The sequence below is a fragment of the Xenopus tropicalis genome, chromosome 5 (assembly GCF_000004195.4).
Source record: "Xenopus tropicalis strain Nigerian chromosome 5, UCB_Xtro_10.0, whole genome shotgun sequence".
NCBI classification, from domain to species: domain Eukaryota; kingdom Metazoa; phylum Chordata; class Amphibia; order Anura; family Pipidae; genus Xenopus; species Xenopus tropicalis.
Window position 1 is genome coordinate 58,365,100 of NC_030681.2, and position 22,719 is coordinate 58,387,818.

Below are 22,719 nucleotides of genomic sequence, written 5' to 3' on the forward strand. Positions count from 1 at the left end.
CTGTATCCAGGCATCTGTATTTCGAATAGACATGAGTGTCTGCACCGTTTGGCCTATATTTATGTGCTAATATCTTATAGTATAAAACAGCAAGCAAAAACTGCACTCATGGGACTTTTAAAGTGAAAAAAAAATTGTCTATTTTTACCCTTTCACTATAGCCTTGAGGGTCAAGACACACAAAGCTACAACTAATTGTCATGGCTACAATAATAGACAATGCTGATCACTTACTGATAATTGTCTCTATTTGTGTTTTAGCAGAGACAATTCTCAGTAATGTTTATGTCAGAGTATTTTCTGGCATTTATTAGCCGTAGATGCTACCAGGTAGCATCTGTGTGTCTTTGCCCTGATAAAGGTTTACGTTAAGACTAAAACACTTTTTTTCACTTTAAAAGTCTGTGAGTACAGTTTTTGCTTGCTGTTTTATATATATATATATATATATATATAGTATAAAAAAGACCAGCAACTCTGGGATTTCTTGTGAAAAATCAAAACATATATTCAAAGTAGCATAAACAGCCGACGTAATGTTTCGGTCCCCATCGGACCGGGGCCCTGAGAAAGGGACCGAAACGTTACGTTGGCTGTTTATGCTACTTTAAATATATGTTTTGATTTTTCACAAGAAATCCCGGAGTTGCTGGTCTTTTTTATACTATTGGAACCCTTTACCGAGCACCCAAGGTATGTTATGTAGCGGTGTGCCATCCTTTGTGTATATATATATATATATAACATTTTAAAAAGTGGCAAAAAAATGGCAAAAAAAAGGTTTGGTCCTTTATGGAAACAATGATAATGGTGATGGGACAACTAAAGCCTTTGTACATGCCCCACTCGGTTTTCTTGGAGCTTATTTAAATCCGAATACATTTTCTAAATCATTGTAAAAAGCATAATAAAGGATGCAAACAGATATTTGGCAATCTGAACTGATACTGAACCAGTTTACTTCCAAATAAATATGTATATATGTACAAGCTCCTTTTAGGATGATCTTTGCTGAAGTAATTATTTTTCCACATGACATACAAAATATACTTTTCCACCACAATAATTTAATTTATTTTGCATTATGGGCTCTGAAGTTCTTCATTTTCTATTAGGTAATCTTTCTTTAAAAATCTTGACCCTCTAACCAGCCTCCATACACCAAGATATGTATCTTTAAGTGATTTTCTGTTATCTCCATTAGGACAAGGACCTGGAGTGCCAGATGACTGTAAGAACTTTTCCAGTGTGCTTCCTGTCTTCTTTTCACTATTATCTTGTAAGGATGCAGCTACTGGCTCACCTTGAGCTTGTCCTTCAAGAGTGTCATCTTGTTTTATATTTTCCATTGCAAATGGTGGATGATCTCCACCCAGTTCAATATTATCTTCCTTACTTGTTTCCTTTTCCAAGTCTTCATAGTTGATTTGTCTTCTGATTTCAAAATACTTAGCCACACAGTAGATAATAGAGCCAACTGTATTGACAACCACCCCTGCAATGAAAAGTGACGTAGGTGCCACATCTGTGAAAGCCAACATACCCACTGTAATTGTAACAATGCTCTTTACCACTCCAACAAAACTTGTGGTGACGGCTGAGTTTATGTAAGTACAGTGCAATGTGGTGAAGTTCATGGCACAACCAATTAAGGTGCAAAAAATAAATAAACATACCATGACTGGATCTTTCCAGCCAGGAAAAGACCATGCATTGATCATGTCCATACTGATGAAAGAGAAGACAATTAGCAGAGGTGTTTGTGTAACAGAAATGACATACTGTGCAGTAAGAGGCCCATGTTCACTATCAGTACTAGTCTTCTGAATAATTACTAAGTAAGCAGAATGAACTATTACGGCCATCACTCCTGTTATGTATCCTACAGGTTCACCACTCAGGTCCCCAGCCCCTGTTAGAAAAAGAAAAAATACATTGGTATAACAAAAAGCATAAAACCAAAGACCTACATAAAATACATACATAAAGACCAACATAAGACCTACATAAAAGACATAAGACCCACATAAAATTAAGTTCATTCCTGTTTTAAAATATCAAAGTACTATCTGTAGGACAAAGATGGACTATGTAGGAGAGACAGGACAGAAACTAATGAAAGGGATGTATACAATAAACTAAAGAAAAATAGAAACACCAGTTGTAAAGGACTTTGATGGTCTAGATTTTTGTAATATATAACAGAGGGAAAAATCTGGGAACTTATTCAAATGTTTGCTGCTTTGACTTTGACAATGACCTTTTTACCTTTCACATTTCTTATCTATATGACAGTTCAGAGCACCTTTTTGACCTTTCACTTCAAAGTGGTTTAAAATTTATGACTGCACCAGCCTTATTTTCCCTTTTCATGATTACAATGATATACATGTATATGTTTCTGTACATATATATGACTAGTATTTTAAGCTTCATTTTGTGAAATGTCAGCCTAAAGTAGGTATCTCATGAATTATCACAGTCAAAATGAATCCAGAATTCCTGCCAGTGACTGATCTCTCCAGAAAATTTCCCAATAATCAACTCTGGAAGTTTTACTCTGTGATTCTGAGATGCTGATCTGGGTTGAACATGTGGCTTTTTCACATAACAATGTGATCCTGATATGACTGAACTGTTTCATACTCTGCTTCTGAATGTCCCTGCCCAGTTCATATAATATTGCCTCTCTGAGGGAAACTTTCCTGCAATATATCTGTTTGAGGTGCTGACTTTCCTAGCCTCTCTTCTATCCTTTGCGGCATTTTTGTAGTGGAACTTCTGATTGCACCACATTTGCACTTTAGTAAAGCAATTCTGCCATATTCCCAGGTTTCTGGAATCAGAAATTGTGTTGTAACTATGCAGTGCAACACTCTAAAGTTCAAGGGTAAGATGACCTACTAGACTTCCTTGGTATCAGATTCTCTCACGGAGTGGTGTAGTTCCACATCCTTTAACAGGAAACTATTGCTCAGCAATCTCTTGCATCACACACAGGAAATTACATTCTAACATATTGCAAGTGAATTCTGTGAACTATCTTATTCTATATATAACATATCACATAACAACATTTAATAGAATGCTGTAATAAAGATTCAACAAGTTTTTAGTACAAAGTTGACCCTGGGACTGGTCTGTTTGCCATCTTGGAATCAGGAAGGAATTTTTTCTCCTCAGGGGCAAGGGGTGTTTCTTGCTCCTGAGCCACTCCTCCATTGCCGCCCTTTCGGCCCACCTGCGCTTACCTTTACAGTGCCGAAGAAGATCCTGGGGGTGGTGCATCGCTAGTGTAGAGAGCGCAATGGAGCTGAATTTCTGTTTTAAAAAATGGAAATTCTGCACTTACAGTTACCAGGAGCGGCTGTTTGCCACCCCTGGTAACTCCGGGGGCACTGCTGCCTGAGGTGAGTTTCTCACCTCATGGTAGCAGCGCCCCTGCTCTAAGGGAAATTGCAGATGCTGCAAATGGGTTTTTTAGACCAAAAATGCATAACCTCTGCCTTCTGCTAGCCAGTGCATGAAACTGCATGAAGGAGCTTGCCAGACAAAATGGAAGAGCTACAGTTAATTGAATATTTAGAAAATGATAATATAATAACCCTTTTTATGAGTTTGTCTTTATCTAAAACCAGAATTAAAGCACTGCACTAATGAAATGACCGAGGTTAGTACTAGGGATTGTATGGAAGAGACTTTTGCAGCTAGAAAAGGTCATGTAATTATGGGTGACTTCATGTCTTACGACATTGACTCTAGTAATGGGGTAGCCAAGTTGGAAAAAGCAAACAGGTTTGTTAATTTTGGCCTTAAACTTCATCTTTGTAATCTATCATTCAGACAGTTTTCTATCCAAGTACAAATATGATGTTCAAGGTATTGGCCTTGAACATCATATTTGTACTCGGATAGAAAACTGTCATTAAAGGGGTTGACAAATTAAAATAGCTAAGGGCCAAAGGCAGACCAACACTGGTTAAATTAGAAAATGTTCTAATTTCCACCGCTTTTTGACCTGTATCTATTTGGACCAATGTTGCTAGTGGCATACCTCAGGGGTCTGTTCTCAGTCCTTTGCAATTTCATTTGTTCATAAAGCACCTGGAGGTAGGCATTGTAAGGACTATTTCTATTTTTGTTAAGAATACAAACTTGTGCAAACCCATATGTTTCATGCAAGATGTTGTTATTTAAGAAATTTGACTAAATTTAAAGAAACAGTAACACCAAAAAAAGAAAGTGTATAAAAGTAGTACAATATAATGTACTATTGCCCTGCACTGGTACAACTGGTGTTTTTGCCTCAGAAAGACTACTATAGCTTATGAAACAAAGCTGCTGTGTAGCCATGGGGGCAGCCATTCAAAAAAGAAAAGGCACAGGTTACACAGCAGATTTAGGGCTTACCTGTTTTCTGTTGTGTAACTTGTGCCTTTTTTCCCCCTTTACAGCTTGAATGGCTGCCCCCATGGCTACACAGCAGCTTATTTATATAAACTGTAGTAGTGTTACTGTAGCAAACGCACAACGTTTACCAGTGCAGAGCAACAATATATTATATTTTAATTACGTTAATACACTTTAATTTTTATGGTGTTACTGTTCCTTTAAGAACAAATCTGGAAGAGATCTATGTATGTATGTATGTATATCTTTATTTATAAAGCGCTACTTATGTACGCAGCGCTGTACAGTAGAATACATTAATACAAACAGGGTGTTAATAAGATAATAGATAAATACAAAGTATAATAATAAATACAGATAAATACAGCAGCAATAAGTTAAGAGTCGAGGACACAAGAGGAAGGAGGTCCCTGCCCCGTAGAGCTTACAATCTATATGGGAGGGGTAACTAACAGACACAAATAGGCAAATATAAGTGCTGTAGGTCACAGTGGGTGACACTACAATATAAGTGCCAGTTCCCAGATCAGGTGATGGGCGAGTGCTCCAAAAGGTAGTCTTTAACCTTAGTTTTAAAAAGACTGGGGGAGGATTTTCTCCGGAGGAAATCAGGGAGGACATTCCAAATGTAGGGGGCAGCCAGGCAGAAAGGTTTAAGGCGGGAAACCGCAGTAGTAGTGAGGGGCACAACCAAACGATTGCCCTGGAGGAACGAAGGAGTCGGCCGGGAACATACGGAGACACAAGGGACCAGATGTAGTGAGGAGCAGAGGAATGGAGGGCCTTGAAGGTTAGGAGAAGAAGTTTGTAGGATATTCTTTGTTTGATAGGAAGCCACGATAAGGCCTTTAGCAGGGGAAGGGCCTGAACTCTCCTGGATGAGAGGAGGAGAATTCTGGCAGCAGTGTTTAATATAGACTGTAGGGGGGAAAGATGGGAGTTAGGGAGGCCGGTTAATAGCAGGTTGCAGTAGTCCAGTCGTGACAGGATGAGAGCATGCATGAGCAGCTTAGCTGTTGCAGTAGAAAGAAAGGGACGAATTTTGGCAATATTGCGTAAGAAAAAGTGACAGGTTTTGACAGTGGTGTTAATGTGGTTAGAAAAGGAGAGACTGGAGTCAAAGATCACCCCCAAACAACTCGCCGAATCAACGGGGTTGATGAGGGTGCCATCGATAGAGATAGAAAAGGGGGGGTAGGACCAGGCTTAGGCGGAAAAATCATTAGTTCAGTTTTTGTTAGGTTGAGTTTGAGGTGGCGTTGGTTCATCCAGTTAGAGATGGCCAGGAGGCAGTTAGAGATTTGAGTCTCAGTTTCAGCTGTTAATGAAGGGGTCGACAGATAAATTTGGATATCATCAGCATACAGATGGTATTTGAAGCCAAATGAATGGATAAGATCTCCCAAAGACAAGACAGCGTGTAGAGGGAGAGCAACAACGGCCCAAGTACAGAGCCTTGGGGTACCCCCACATTAAGAGGAACTGGAGATGAGGTTTTATTAGCATAGGAGACAGTGAATGAACGGTTAGAGAGATAAGAAGAGATCCAGGATGCAGCCTGACTGCGGAGACCAATCGAATGCAGAATTTGCATCAGGAGGGAGTGGTCAACCGTATCAAACGCAGCCGATAGATCTAGGAGGATTAGTATGGAAAAGTGACCTTTGGCTTTGGCAACCTGAAGATCGTTTGTAACTCTGCACAACGCTGTCTTAGTAGAGTGCGCAGGCCGAAAACCAGATTGCAGGGGGTCTAATAAATTATGGTCATTGAGAAAGTTAGTAATACGGGAGAAGACAATACGCTCTAAGATTTTGGAGGCAAGCGGTAGAAGTGAGACAGGACGGTAGTTAGAGAGACAGGACTGGTCCAGCGTGGCCTTTTTTAGGATGGGCTTGACACAGGCCTGTTTAAAGGAAGAGGGGAAGCTTCCAGAGGTCAGAGAAGAGTTAAAGATGTGAGTAAGAGCCGGAGTAAGTTCAGGAATGCAGTGTTTGAGCAGAGAGGAAGGCATAGGGTCAAGAGAGCAAGTGGTGAGGGGAACAGACAAAAGAAGGTGGGAGACCCCGGAGACAGTTACGGGACCAAAAGAGTTAAGACATACAGTAGGGGGCTGAGGAAGGAGGAGCTGGTTTGTATTAGTAGAGGGAGCAATCTGATTGCGGATGGACTCCACTTTGTTCATGAAGAACTCAGCAAAGTCCTGGGGAGAGTGCATAAGGTGAGGTAATGGAGTCTGTGAGGGACGCAGAAGGGTATTGAAAATAGAAAACAGGCGTCGCGGGTTGGATTTATTGTGGTTTATGAAGGTGTTATAGTATTCCTGTTTAGCCTTCGACAGGGCAGAATTGAGGCAGGCCAATAGGAATTTATAATGGATAAAGTCTGCTTGCGTACGGGATTTCCTCCACATACGTTCCGCAGACCTCGTACAGGAGGGTAAGAATTTGGTGTGCACATTCAGCCACGGGCGTGGGTTTTGAACCCGAGTACGCTTAGGCTGATGGGGTGCAAATAGGTCAATGATGGAGGCAAGTATACTGTTGTACTTGCTAACCAGGGTATCAGGGTCCGACATCTCATCAAAGGAGGAGAGACTGGACCTGAAAGAGGAAGCTAAGGCCGGGAGATCTACGTCGCGTGTATTTCTAATTAATACAGTGGGGGAAGGAGCAGGTTGGGAAGGAGAGTGAGAGACATAAAATGTAACCAGGTGATGGTCAGAGAAGGGGAAGGGGACACTGTTAAAATCAGACAGGGACAGATTTTTAGTAAAGACTAAATCCAGAAAGTGGCCATCCTTATGAGTCGGAGCATTTGTACACTGCTGGAGTTCAAAGGAGGAGGTTAGGCGGAGAAAACGTGAGGGCCAGGGTTGCGAGGGATCATCAATGTGGGAGTTGAAATCCCCAAGGATGATTGCAGGGCCGTCAGTAGAGAGGAAAAAGGAGAGCCAGGTTAGGGCATAGCGTTAGGGATAAGGCCACTTCAATTTGTTAGGTGCCTCTGAGATGACGTAGTAATAGAACAATTATCAGCATTACATTTTGGATGGTGCAATTAACTTGCAATAACCAATTTTACTATATACACATTGCAGGTGTTATACAAATTTGTTCTGTGATTCCCTATTTGATTCCCATATTGTGTTAAAGAGGGTTAAGAGGTCTGAGGTAGAATATAGAGACTCATAGTGGAATCCCTATTTACTTTGGACATTTAGAGATCAGGATTTTAACTGTTCCTAGTCTTAGTTTTCTTTCATATTCTTTTGTACTTTTTATGGAATAAGATGGTATATAAAAGTTATGTTTTAATGGAACTCAACACAACTCCTGAGGAATAATACAATACTTCACATGTCAGTTTAATTAAGTGTACCAGTTGCAGAAGAGTACACTCTTTCACAATAATTGATCACAACTTGTATAACATCACCCACAATAATGAAAAAAAAAACTGTCTAATTCTTCTCACTAAACATAATGTGAAGTTCGCTCAAAAGCGTATAACTACACAATTTCCCCACATTTTATTGGCCTCTTTATACAATTGATTTCTTTATGGATTTTGTGACATTGTAGCTCCTCTATGGGTTTCGTCTTTCTAAAAATGTTTGTGGAATATTTGGGGTTGTCAGCACGTCCATTTCTCATTCTTTTTCTTGTCCTGGATAATGAGTTGTTGCTGGTGGTGCAGAGAATTGCACTTGCAACTTTATTACATTATAGGACACTATAGACAGAAATTTTTTTTTTTTTTGCACAAAAATAAACAAAGGACACGAGGCAACCCATATAGATGGGCGATTCACCCAAAGATAAATGCATTACACTCCCTCAAGAAAACAAGACTGTGATTTGTGTGGGTAGAGAAAGAAATGAAAAACCCTTGAAAAATTCCAGAAGACAAAAATGCTAAAGTCCTATGATGCACAAAACAAAACATCAGGTAAAATACACCTGAAATGTGCAATGCACAAGAAACAAGAAATTCAGACATGGAAAAAGAAAAATGAACTGTGCAAACATTATTATGTTGAAAATGCATAAGGACAAATACATGTTTTATTACCATAAAAGCAATTAGGGAGCAACAGCAGAAGACTTGGCAGCCTTTGTCCATGTGAATTAGGACCTAATTTCCTGGATATTCTGGCATAATGTCATTAATACTCCTGTTAGTGTTATCTTTCATCTTCATGCTTCCAAAGGTAGCTTCTTCCTTTAGCCCTTTAGCTGACTGTCCCTACTCCACAGTAATATCCTCCTCTCTGCTCCATTCAAGACACTTCTGCTCATATAATCTATGTAACTTTTTAAAAGATCTAGCACCTTCTTCTAGTGCCTCGCAAAAGTATTGCAATTTCAAATCATTCTCCCACCTCCTTTCCCTCTTCTTACTGCTATTACTTGCTGCATGTGATATCTCTCCGAATCCTGGTCCCTGCCATACACCAATCACCCACGAAATGCTTCACTTCTGGCAAAACCCTCAGAAACTACTAACATGTCTAACCTTATTCAAATTCCCACTCTCTCCACTTTTTATCTCCGATTCGCTTGTGCTCTTCTTAATACCCGCTCTGTTACTAACAAATCCACTTTAATTCATGATTTGTTCTGCTCCAAGTCTTTTCACCTGTTTGCCCTAAAAGAGACCTGGCTTTCTCAGAATGAGAATGCTACCTCCCTCTCTTTTTTGTATGCTTCTCTGGATCAACAATCAGTTAGGCAGGTTTGATATATACATAAAAGGTTGAACTCGATGGACTCGATAATCTATGTTACTGGGGGTCATTTATAACAATAGGCAATATGCACCTAGGCAGTAACTCATGGCAACCAATCAGAAGTTTGCTTTTATTGTTATACCTGTACTCACTGATTGGTTGCTATGAGTTACTGGCCAGGTGCAAATTTGCCCAGTGTTTATAAATGAGCCCCATTGTGTTACTTACTGTTTGTAAAATTAGAACAGATCAGTAATTCACTTATCTAAATGCCTTACAGGCTGTGGTTGGAGAAAGGGAGCAATAGTAAATATAAATCAGGTTACAATGCTAAACTAAGCAAAAACATTTGCAGAGAGGTTTGGACAAAACACCATACTTGTTGTCTAAATGGCAGATATATATAATATAAGATTATATTATATATAAGATTCGGCCAAATACTGATCCAAATCCAAGTCCTAATTTGCATATGCAGGGTCAAAGACAATTTCCATGTTTATGTGACAAAAGGATTTGGATTTGGTTTGGCCAGAGGCATGAATTTGGCTGAATCCTGCTGAAAAAGGTATAATCTTGGCTGAATCCTGAACCAAACACTGGATTTTTTCTCCCACAAAATGCCCAGTGCCCTGGGCAAATGCAAAAATTAAAATGTAAAATAATCTGCATTTAATTGGTACACATAGGTACCAATGACAAAGTTAGAGGAGGGAGCGGGGAAGTCCTCAAGAACAATTTAAAAAAACTAGGCGATAAGTTCAGGACGAGGACTTCCAAGGTAATTTTTTCAGAGATATTAACTGTGCCACAAGCAACGTTAAGAAGGCTGCGGGAGCTTAGGGAGATTAATGCGTGGCTGAGAGATTGGTGCAGGGAGGAGGGCTTTGGGTTTCTGAAGAACTGGGCTGATTTTTCAGTCGGCTACAGGCTCTTTGCCAGGGATGGGCTGCACCTCAATGATGATGGTGCAGCTGCTTTGGGGGATAAAATGCATAGAAAGTTGGAGGAGATTTTAAACTACATGTTGGGGGGAGGGTGCAGTGAGTAATTCTGTGGTAGACAGGATAGATGAGGTAGTGGGCATAGTAAGGGAAAAAGGGGGAGGAGGCTTTCTTGGGTATACTGATAATGGCAGGGAGGACCATAAGTTGTATACGCAAAATTCTCATGCTGGTACCCTCCGAAACATTGTATTGTACATATACATATGTTTACTAATGCAAGGAGTGTGACTGGTAAAATGGGAGAGCTGGTGGTGCTGGCACTGGAGCGGAAATATGATGTGATTGGCATTGCTGAAAAACGTGGTTGAATGAGTCACATGACTGAGCAGTTAATATCAATCAATACAATGTTTTGGAGGGACAGAGGCATTAGAAAAGGAGGAGGGGTGTGTCTTATGGGTTGTCTTATGGGTTGAGCTTCTCACAGATAGTAAAGAGTACACCAAATTAATGGTAGGGGTATGCTATAGACCTCCTAATGTAAGTGAAGAGGAAGAGGTTAAACTTCTGTTGCAAATAGAAAAGGCTGCGAGTTTGGGGTAAGTGATAATAATTTTAATTATCCTGATATTGACTGGAGCAATAGTACTGCCAGGACAGTAAATGGGAACAAGTTTATAAACTTGTTGCATGACAAATTTATGTCACAAGTTGTTGAGAAGCCAACCAGAAACCATGCTGTACTGGATCTAGTGATCTCTAATGACTCAGAATGTATAGCAAATGTGCAAATGGTTGAACCCCTGGGATAGTGATTGTAATGTTATTTCATGAACAAATATACGCTGGAGCAACAAAGATCCTGAATTTTAGAAAAGCAAATTTTAGCTCCTTATGGACAGTTCTTCAGTGTATACAGTGGAGGAGCCAGAGTGCCAAGTCCCACCCAATAGCTGCACTATTGGCTCAGCTCAAACTATAATACTAATACGGAGCATTGGGGAGAGGTCCCAACTGCTCCGTATGGGAGCCAAATTTAAAAATTCTGTTGCGGTGGGGCGGCATGCCGTCCCTAAACTTCTGCTGCCCTAGGCCCGGGCCTTTGTGGCCTCTCCACAAATCTGGGCCTGCATACAAAATGATGTTCTGGAGAATGGCATTATGAGCAGTAATCAGCATGGCTTTATGAAGGACAGGTCATGTCAGACAAATTTAATTGCTTTTTATGATTAAGTTAGTAAGAAGCTGGACAGTGGAGGTGCAGTAGATATAATCTATTTGGATTTTGCCAAAGCATTTGATACCGTTCCCCACAAATGACTGCTTTCTAAGATATGGTCTGTTGATCTTAGAGAAGTCGCTTGCACATGGATAGAAAACTGGCTACAGGATCGGTAACAGAGGGTGGTGGTAATGGTACATTCTCTATTTAGCGTAAGATTCTCAGTGGGGTCCCTCTGGGTTCTGTACTGGGTCCACATTTGTTTAACTTATTCATTAATAACTTAGGGGAGGGTATTATATGTAATGTATCAGTGTTTGTAGACGACATAAAACTCTGCAGCCCAATTAATTCTACCCAGGATGTGGCATCCTTGCAGCTGGATCTTGACCAACTGGCAATCGGGGTGGCTAAGTAGCAGACGAGATTTAATGTGGATAAATGTAAGCTTGGCTGTAGCAAGCAATGCCAGGCAGCAGCTGCAAGGGCAAACAAGGTTTTGAGCTGTATTAAAAGGGGCATAGATTCATGGGAGGAGGGGGTTATTCTAACAACTCCAGAATAAAGGACTTAAATCCTTTTGTTGACAAAGATGGTCTTATGTTTAGGTGGAAGGTTACATAAGGCAAATTTGACTGAAAGGCAGACATATCCTTGCTTTTTAGAATTCTAAGTGCAATATCAGCATGAAAAGGTGATGCATTTGGGGTTACAGGGACCATTGGCACTCAGAGTGCACAGAAAGGAATTACTTGGAATTACTTTGTGTCGCTCTGTAAAGTCTTGTCTTAAGAAAATTTTGGGAAGGGCAAAGTTATCCTTTGAAAAGCTCACTACAATTCTGACTGAAGTAGAGGCTGTTCCAAATTCTAGGCCATTAAGCTTTACTCACAGTGATGCTCAGGGTCCCTAGCCATTAACACCAGGACATTTCCTAATTGGGGAACGATTTACAGCATTGCCGCAATTTAAAATTTCTACAGCCTCACAACTGTTCCACTAAAGAGTCATATGTTGTTATGTTATATATGGAATACTATAGTTCCCAGTATTCACTTGCAATATGTTAGAATGTAATTACCCTGTGTGTGATGTAAATGATTGCTTATTGGTTCTAAGTTGCTTCCTGAACTATAGTTTCCTGTTGAGTGTTTCCCTGTTCCTGAGTGTATATGATCTTTCTCTATCTGAAGCTGCATGTTCCTGCATTGAACAGTTATTATGTGCATCTCTTTAAATAAAAGTTATTAGCAACAAAGGATTGTGTGGAACTACACCACTCTATGACAGAATCTGATACCAAGGAAGTCTGGTAGGTCATCTAACCCTTGAAATTTAGAGTGTTGCACTGCATAGTTGCAACAAAGCTAGCTTCAGTAACCCCATATTTTCTATTTGCTAAAAAGCCATTAATTCCCTTCTTGTTGCTGTCTAATGTATCTGTCCATATAACCATTTTAGAGAAAGAATTGCACAACTTTGCAGCTTTCACTGTAAAAATAATCTTTTTTAATATAACAATAAAATGCTCTGTCTTCTAAACTAAATGGATGCCCTTGCATCTGCTAAAAAGACCGAGAGAATAAAGCATTAGAATATCTGTTGTTAAATAATATATTATATTTCTCATTAAAGGGGTAGTTCAACCTTTTTTTTAACTTTTAATGATGATGTAGACATTGATATTCTGAGACAATTTGCAATTAATTTTTTATGGTTTTTCAGCTTTTTGCTCAGCAGCTGTGTATTTGGTATTTTTGTAGCTATCTGGTTGCCACAGTCTTATTTACCCTAGCAACCATATAGTGGTTTAAAGGAGAAGGAGAGGCTAATAAACAGATAATCTCAAGCTGCAGGCATACCTTCAGTTCTCTCAAAACGTCTCCCCATATTTCTCCCATTCAGATGATCACAAGCCTCTTAGGCAAAAAAAAAAACGCTGAGCTCTGTAAAGAAAGTTCCCATAATGCCTTGCTCCTGCACTGAGACCAAGACCCATGTACATGCTTAGTTTGTAAGACTATGAGGAAGCTTCCTGCTGATTGGCTCAGATCCACATTCCTAAGTTGGGGGGGTGAGTTCTTAGCATTCTTGAGGGAGGGGGGGAGCAGGTGCTAATTTGCGCTGCACACAGCACCGCACTACACCCCAGCTCCACAGGTCTCTTCCATATAGCGAAGGCCCCTCCTGTCTAAGAGAGTCGCATGTACCCCCTGCTCTAACACCTACAGTGGAGGAAATAATTATTTGACCCCTCACTGATTTTGTAAGTTTGTCCAATGACAAAGAAATGAAAAGTCTCAGAACAGTATCATTTCAATGGTAGGTTTATTTTAACAGTGGCAGATAGCACATCAAAAGGAAAATCAAAAAAATAACTTTAAATAAAAGATAGCAACTGATTTGCATTTCATTGAGTGAAATAAGTTTTTGAACCCCTACCAACCATTAAGAGTTCTGGCTCCCACAGAGTGGTTAGACACTTCTACTCAATTAGTCAACCTCATTAAGGACACCTGTCTTAACTAGTCACCTGTATAAAAGACACCTGTCCACAGAATCAATCAATCAAGCAGACTCCAAACTCTCCAACATGGGAAAGACCAAAGAGCTGTCCAAGGATGTCAGAGACAAAATTGTAGACCTGCACAAGGCTGGAATGGGCTACAAAACCATTAGCAAGAAGCTGGGAGAGAAGGTGACAACTGTTGGTGCGATTGTTCGAAAATGGAAGGAGCACAAAATGACCATCAATCGACCTCGCTCTGGGGCTCCACACAAGATCTCACCTCGTGGGGTGTCAATGATTCTGAGAAAGGTGAAAAAGCATCCTAGAACTACACGGGAGGAGTTAGTTAATGACCTCAAATTAGCAGGGACCACAGTCACCAAGAAAACCATTGGAAACACATTACACTGCAATGGATTAAAATCCTGCAGGGCTCGCAAGGTCCCCCTGCTCAAGAAGGCACATGTGCAGGCCCGTCTGAAGTTTGCCAATGAACACCTGAATGATTCTGTGAGTGACTGGGAGAAGGTGCTGTGGTCTGATGAGACCAAAATAGAGCTCTTTGGCATTAACTCAACTCGCTGTGTTTGGAGGAAGAAAAATGCTGCCTATGACCCCCAAAACACCGTCCCCACCGTCAAGCATGGGGGTGGAAACATTTTGCTTTGGGGGTGTTTTTCTGCTAAGGGCACAGGACAACTTATTCGCATTAACGGGAAAATGGACGGAGCCATGTATCGTGAAATCCTGAACGACAACCTCCTTCCCTCTGCCAGGAAACTGAAAATGGGTCGTGGATGGGTGTTCCAGCACGACAATGACCCAAAACATACAGCAAAGGCAACAAAGGAGTGGCTCAAGAAGAAGCACATTAAGGTCATGGAGTGGCCTAGTCAGTCTTTGGACCTTAATCCAATAGAAAACCTACGGAGGGAGCTCAAGCTCAGAGTTGCACAGAGACAGCCTCGAAACCTTAGGGATTTAGAGATGATCTGCAAAGAGGAGTGGACCAACATTCCTCCTAAAATGTGCGCAAACTTGGTCATCAATTACAAGAAACGTTTGACCTCTGTGCTTGCAAACAAGGGTTTTTCCACTAAGTATTAAGTCTTTTTTTGTTAGAGGGTTCAAAAACTTATTTCACTCAATGAAATGCAAATCAGTTGCTATCTTTTATTTAAAGTTATTTTTTTGATTTTCCTTTTGATGTGCTATCTGCCACTGTTAAAATAAACCTACCATTGAAATGATACTGTTCTGAGACTTTTCATTTCTTTGTCATTGGACAAACTTACAAAATAAGTGAGGGGTCAAATAATTATTTCCTCCACTGTATACTAGCCTGACTATTTTATAGCCAAATAGGGATAACAGTTCCTTAATGCAGCAAATTTTATTTATTTTGCTCAGTCACACTTGTAAGGAGGCAAGGGTAATTTCCAAAAAAGTGATACATTAAAAGCTTTGCTGCATTCAACAGATAGGGCTTCTCAGAACAAAAATAAACAGAATGCCATAACATACCTTGGATTATTGTTATGAACCATTTAGACTTATATAGCCTATGCATTTGTCAGTACGGATTTGTTTAGAGCACTTATTTTGTATATGAAAATAATTTTATTTGAAAATAACTTTTACTGGTAGGAATTTGGATTCATGATTATATATTTTAAAGTTACACTAGACCAGGTAGGATTTTTTTAGACAACAGATAACGATAGTTGAACACTGAAAACTTCTGGACAGTATCAGATAAATGACACCTGTAGGATACCCAGTTCACACTTTGATAGATCTGAGCCATAACTTCTCTATTGGAGTAGGGTGCTCAGGATGGGAAAGTGTCAGGGAAAGGGTCTTCTTAAAATCAAAGTGAAACACAGAAATATATTAAATGGTGAAAGTTGAAATTTGGAGTGTTTTGTAAAATTCTGCATAACATCGCCAATTTACTAAAAAGAGTGTACCCACAGAAGCCCACAGCATTATCCTCTACTACAACATTTTTATATTATAAAATAAAATATTCCTTTATACTATTCCTTTAAAGGTGATCCAACCCCCCCCCCCCCCAAAAAAAACAGTAATTTGAACTAACTCAGGGTTCTTCCTTGAGGACTTTTGTAATTTACATTCATTTTCCATTTTTAGCAGAGCAGAGACTTTTGGATTTTTTGACTGCTAATATCAGGTTTTTGACTCAACCTTAGGATAAGGTGCAGTGGAGTAACTACCAAGTGAGGGGGAGGGTGTAACTACATTGGGACCCACATGCCAGTTTGGATTCACTGGTAGATCTGCATTGCTTTGGGCAGAATCAACTGGAGCCCAGCCAGCCCCACAGTGCTGCAGGGCTCACAGCTGCAAGTTGATAGCACTTTTTTAAAAATACCATTAACCAAATAATACCAAAAGGCCAAATAACACTGACAAGGCACCAAAGCAATTTAAAATTGCAGAAATATCTAAATACTAAATTAATGTAATTTGTAAAACAAGAAGTAGTGATGAGTGAATTTTTTTGCCAGACATGTATCTGTCTAATTTTTTCACAAAACTGTGGCAAAAATTTGCCAAGACAAAAAAATTAGCTGAGAGAAAATGCCCATTGATTTTAATGTATTTCGAGTGAGAAAAAAGTAGCACACATAAGGAAAAATTGTTGTGCGTAAAAAAATTAGTCAACTTCAATGCATTTTACCAATTTTTCGGAACATATTCGCTCATCACTAACAAAGAGTGTGTGTTTTTACCTTCTAATTAAAATCTCTTTAGTTTTCATTACACTGCAGACTAGGTACACACACAACACTATATGGATAAACCAAACATTATATTTAAATATACAACGGCGAAATGTTTTTTTTTATTAAAAAATTTAGAACTGAAAGTATATTCATATTCTATTTGCTTTATTTCCCCATGCTTCTCTGACTTGCTTAGTTTGCATTTTTATTCTAACTGGCAGTCTGGTTATAAGATCCTTATCACTAGCCTGGTAATGCACTTGGACTAATGGATTAAACAAGAAGGGGCTTGTTTGTTTGATGTAACTGTGGGGCACTGGCAGTCAAACAGGGCCATAAAAGACATTTTCCATAGAACAGAAAACTCCATAGCAAAAGCTATAGCTCTTCTCATAACCTGAAATGAAAGATACTGTAAAACTAAGCCAGTGTAAAAATGTTCATTCGCTAAATACAATTCGGCAGACACAACCCATAGTTTCTACAGAGTGATGCTTCTAAAGATTTTACCAGCAGGATATTTGCCCTGGGCTCATTAGTGCTTTAAGGCTAATGTCTTAGAGAACAGAACGAGTTAGTCACATGCAACAGATCTCAATTAACCGATCCAAAATGCCTTTCCACCGGAGATCTATCGCGGCCGACTAACTCGCTCTGTGGGACATTAGCCTAAATTGCTTTACTTATTTCCATGACATATCTGTAAACTGATCTGAAACTTAAGAGAAGAACTCAAGAGAAAAAGAAAAATTTAATGATTACAACTCTAAGGGCTATGACACAAGGGGAGAATTTGTCATTCATAGTAAATCTCTACTACCAAAGGCAACAAATTTCCTCCAAATGTGAAAGCATTTTGGGGAGATTTGTCGCAGAGATTTAAAAAGCAATAGCTGAACAAACTGCCAAGTACAAGTTGCCTAGCATAACTGTATACTTTATGTCAAGAATTACCTACAAATTTAAAATTGATATAGCATACTACCCCCACAAGATTTAGCAATTATATACAGGGCCGGATTTCTGATTGGGGCGCCCTGAGGCTGCCCCCTATGGCCGCCCGCCCACTTCAAACACGCATGCGCGCAAATCCCTGCACGTCACTTAACTTTATACGGCGCATTGGGGAGAGGACACACTAAAGTTTCTGCGCGTCCTCTTCTCATAGCTTGGTATGCGGGCAAAAATGTTTCTGTGCGGCAGGGCAGCATGCCGCCCCTACATTTCTGCCACCCTAGGCCCGGGCCTTTGTGGCCTCGCCACAGATCCGGGCCTGATTATATAATGCAAAAGGGAACCGGTGCAAAAACTGGCAAAGCAACAAGTCTGGACTGGGATTCAAAATAGACCCTGGCATTCTAAAGAAAGAGGCACAAACTTATGGAAGCCTACAACAAGATTTGGCTACCATGGCTAGCTAATGAAAACCACCCACAACTATTCATGGCTCTACACACTTAAGGCCAAAAATTCTACCTTAAAATTTTACCCCAGGAAAAAGAATACCAGAATCCAAAACTGCATCCCCTGTTTTTTAATCACACAATGTGGAACCAATATTACTACAATATACTACAATATTATTATGTTATTTTGCCGACTTTCTACTCTCTCATGTTTTGTTTTTTTACATGAAAACCTTTGAAAAAGAAAACAGAACTCAGTTTGTTTTGTGCATGCTTATTATGAAAACCAGTTTATCATTTTAAGCCCACTCCACCTCATATATCTATAGCACCCCCAGTAGTTGCAGTTTTTGATTCTTCTACAGTTATGACCCTGTTACTCAGCTCCATTTGATTTTCAACAGTTATTATGCTCAGTTTGTTGACCCTATTACTGCCCTCCGTTAAATGAGGCCTAAGATGTCCTGATCTTTTAAAGCCTAATTCACTTTTGACAAGTTGAAACACTTTCATCTGTTAAGTTAAATTTTAGTACGTTATAGAATGGTCAATGTTAAGCAACTTTTCAACTGGCTTTTTCGTGAGTCTTTTTCGGCGATCTCCCGAAAATGCGCCGCCGCGTGTGCGGCAGGGGAAGGCAACTCGGGGAGATTAGTCGCCCGCGAACAGGGAGATTTGTCGCGGGCGACTAATCTCCCCGTGTGCCAGAGCCCTAAAACGTGAGTTTGAATCACGAATGGGAAAAATTCGGATTGGATACGATAATTTCTGATGATCGCAAATATCACGAATATGCTTACGAAAAAATCGTAGTACTCATGATAATATCGTATTGGCAATCCGAAAGTCACAAAATTTTCGTGTCTGAACGATCGTAAAATGCAGGAAAACCTTTACGATTTTGGAAGCCTCCCATAGGAATCAATAGCACTCTGCAGCTCCAACATGGCCCAAGGAAAGTCACGATTCTGAAGCTTGAATGAATCCGAAACTTTCGTACTTGTTGCAACAATACGATTTGTTAAATAACGAAAAAATCCGCGAAAATACGCAAGGTACGAAAAAGTCGCAGAAAACGCGAACGGTGCGATCAAGGATTGATAAATCTCCCCCCTAGATATCATGCAGAATGGACCTATGATCAGCATTGGCAATAGTAGGGCTTTAATTAATTAAGCAACTTTCTACACTTCTGATTGCACCGGAGCCAGGGCAAAAGCAGTGAATTCACTTCCTCTGCACTGGTGGGGTCAGTGCAAGCCTTACACTAATTTGTATCAGCAATTCTTTCAATTTCCATTTTTTCTTTTCCTGAACCTGTTTTTGCATGGAGTCATTAAGTAGCTTGGTTTTATTGAATGGATGTTTTTTCTTACCTATCCCAATGATATTCTTTTTATTAAACCACCACAAAGTAGCTGTCTCCTGGGGTATAATCACAGGCAGAGAAACCAGTGTGCAGTATTGTGTGTCTGCACCCAGAGATGCAAACACACAAGGCAGACTTTTAATGTCTCTGGGTGAAGACACACCATTCTAAAAATCGGAGCACGCGGAGTGGTGGTTTCTCCGCCTAAGCTTATATCCAGGCTGAGAAAAAACCCTGCAAGCCTTAAGAAAATAAATATTTATCCTTTGGTATAATTTTAAAGCGATTCTAATTCTGTGTTTAATTCACTGTACAGATTGTCACAGATATTATGCTGCAAATATGCCCCAATCGTGCTAATGTCTATCTAAATGTAGGGTGTTTGTCACTCTTTTTATCTAGTCACTGCAACATAACCTCTAATGAGACAATGTTATCTCTGTTCCCTAAATGCTCACCCAAACAAGTGCTGGAGATAAATTCAGCATTATTAGATGTTATCAGATCCAAAGGAGCATCTTTTATTGCTTCCTGAAACAGCTGAGACAAACACCTGTCATTTAACGCATTGTGTGTGTGCTTTTTCTGAAGTGTAGTATGAAAGAAGAAAAAGTGAAAGAGATATAGAAGGGAAGAAAGGCCTACGTGAGCCAGGCTTTTTCATGGAGATTGTGCACTTAACAATGTTATCCTAAATGGCATTAAACTTGGCTGGACATCCTCTAGTCATAATTATAAATAACATAAATGACAAAATTATAAGTAACATAAATGACAACCTGACCTATTCCTGAACCTTTTTTATGGTAATAGTATCTGGGCCTTATTCCCATGATACATTTCTTACTCAACTTAAATAATTTCTTTATTGCACAGTATTAATTCTGTTTTACATTAAGACATAAGCTGACTTTGCACACAGTTCATGCAATGTCTGTTTATCCATGCATACACAATGCAATTGGTGTGATAAAACTAGGTGTGCAATCACACAATATATGGGCAGTCATAAGTGAAATCACATTAATCAATAATATTGATCTATATATTGGGTTATCAGTATTGGGTTATGCCCCTGGCCCTTATGTAACCTGCATTATAAACTAGATTTATTATAAAAATCTCAATCATTCATTATCAACTGGTTTCCAAATCTATCCTGTTATAAGGACTAGAACAGGAATCCCCAACCTTTCTTACTCGTGAGCCACAGTCAAATGTAAAAAGACCTGAAGAGCAACACAAGCTTCATAAAGGTTCATGGAGGTGCCAAATAAGGGCTAAGATTGGCTATAAGGGAAACCTCTATGCAAACTATCAGCTTACAGGAGGCTTTATTTGGTAGTAAATCTTGTTTTTATTCAACCAAAACTTGCCACCAAGTCAGGAATTCAAAAATAACTACCTGGTTTGGAGGCACAGAGAGCAACATCCAAGGGGTTGGTGAGCAACATGTTGCCCTCGAGCAATGGTTAGGAATCACTGGTCTAGAACATCTGAATCATTGCACTAGACCACTATCTCTAAGCCTGTATTGAAGGATGTGTCTAAGCCTATGAGGTTGTATATCTATACAGCAACATCTGACCATGATGACAAGCCCTAGTTGTCACAGTGATCCTATCTTCCAAAGGTTAGCAAAGATACATCAACATGACTATCCAGTTACAAAAATCTGAGTGAATACAGTTACTCTGTCTTTTTCTTGTCTTCCCTCTATCTCCTGGTATAATGCAGGATAATATAAAGATTCTCACAATAAAGATGCTCACAAAGTGTGGCATGTGGTCAGGTACCTATGCTTCAGATCTTCAGATAGATGTGATAGAACTGGAAAAAATCCCATTTAAATATGCCCATTATTTCCTGTATCAGATCAGCCTATGATTAAGCGCAAATAGCATGAAATGTGTAAGGCTGTACTGTAGCTAGTATGAGTACAAAGTTATCTTTTTTCCTTACTACACATGTCTATGTGGGATGTATTAATGCCTGCTATTAATGTCTGCTCTAATAAGTGTTGTACCTGTTAGGTTTCCCTTAAAAATAAAACCATAGCTGGTTAATGAACATATTGTTTACATAATGTTTTGTGCTGCTTTTAAGTCACTTTACTTTACCTCTAGTGTTTATGGGTAAAGGTTTTAGATGTTTTGCTGGACTGTATGGCAACATTGCATTATTTGAATGCATGTTTAAAGCACCACCTCCCTTTACTTACAAGCACTGCTGCAAAACCTCAAACAGTGATTTTGCAGGCACATTCACATTAAAGCCACACTGCTCCTTTTCCCCTAACAGTTTAAGTGGTTTGCACTGATTGCATCAGAAGGCACAGGAGACACAGAAACTCTGTCAGGCTTCTTACCTGCTAGTGCTGCCCCACAGGTGGTGATAAACACAGCAATGACTACCCCTATTGAGGGCAACCCGTTTCTAAGTACCAGCACTCCAATCAGCAGCGTAAACAAAGGCAGACATCGCTTGAAAACCACGTACATGGGCAAGCTGAGTCCTCGCAGGGACCAGAGAGTCAGGGTGGCCTGCAGGGTGCACAGAATAGTTACTGCAGCGAAGATCCGAGCAAGGCTCAGGCTGTAAGGGGGAACAGAGATCTTTCCGCAGCGTCTGAGCACTTCCAGGGTGACTGCTGCTGTGATACTGAGGGCGCACTGCACCAGGGTCAGAAACGAGAAATGGTACCTGCTGACCAGAAACTTGAGCAGAATGTTCAGAGAGCCCGAAAATATTCCGTGTGCTATGGCCACCGATATGCCTAGGCAACGTCCCCTGCACAGATGCATCCTGATCTCAGCTAAACACCGCTCAGTTAGCTCAAATGTAGCGTGTAACGCCTGAAAGGGGGAATCCCTGGTGTCTTCCTTCTAAGCCTACGACTCAGAGCATCAGAGCGCTGCTACAGCCTCTCCTGTGCTAGTTCAGCATCTGGACAGCACCCTCACCAACCGCCCTGCTTTCCGGCTGCTGGCAAGCAGAACAGGAGAAAAAGTAACTTCTCGGTAGAAGGCGTCAAATGGGGGTACCAAAAGAGCTAAGCAGAGAATCCCTCCGTGGTATGCCTTATCCCCTCCCCCGAACAAGATTCATTGACGTATTTGGGCCAGGGAGTACATGCACTTTCCATTTACTTAATTATATGTGAATACTTTTAATAGAGTTGCAGTTTTTTTAAATATATTGCCCTGATGAGTCACTGTTCTTGTAAGCAAAGTGGAGTGCCAGGGTAATTAGCCTTAAAGGGGTCCTCAGCCAAAAATATTTGTTTGCCTAGTGAAAGAAAATGTAATTCTAAGCAGCTTTCTAATATACATTAAATGTAATTGCTAATGAAAGCAGTATCTATCTGTCTGCAT

At 40.0% G+C, this 22,719-nt stretch overlaps 1 protein-coding gene across 1 annotated transcript; it reads right to left on the bottom strand.

Annotated features, from left to right (window-relative positions):
- Positions 1–708: 708 nt before the first annotated feature.
- slc35d3 (solute carrier family 35 member D3) lies at positions 709–22,413 on the bottom strand. Its single transcript, XM_002936267.4, has 2 exons — positions 21,714–22,413; positions 709–1,912 (listed from the first exon to the last, which is right to left on the bottom strand). Exons 1-2 carry the CDS (start codon positions 22,147–22,149, stop codon positions 1,083–1,085), a joined length of 1,266 nt encoding a protein of 421 aa, XP_002936313.3. The 5' UTR covers positions 22,150–22,413; the 3' UTR covers positions 709–1,082.
- Between the last annotated feature and the right edge of the window lie 306 nt (positions 22,414–22,719).

Excerpts from the sequence above, each read along its gene's own strand:
- slc35d3 (XM_002936267.4), bottom strand. The coding sequence starts at position 22,149 with ATGCATCTGTGCAGGGGACGTTGCCTAGGCATATCGGTGGCCATAGCA. Across the intron at positions 1,913-21,713 it reads CTGTGGGGCAGCACTAGCAG|GGGCTGGGGACCTGAGTGGT; the intron begins GTAAGAAGCCTG and ends TTTTTCTAACAG.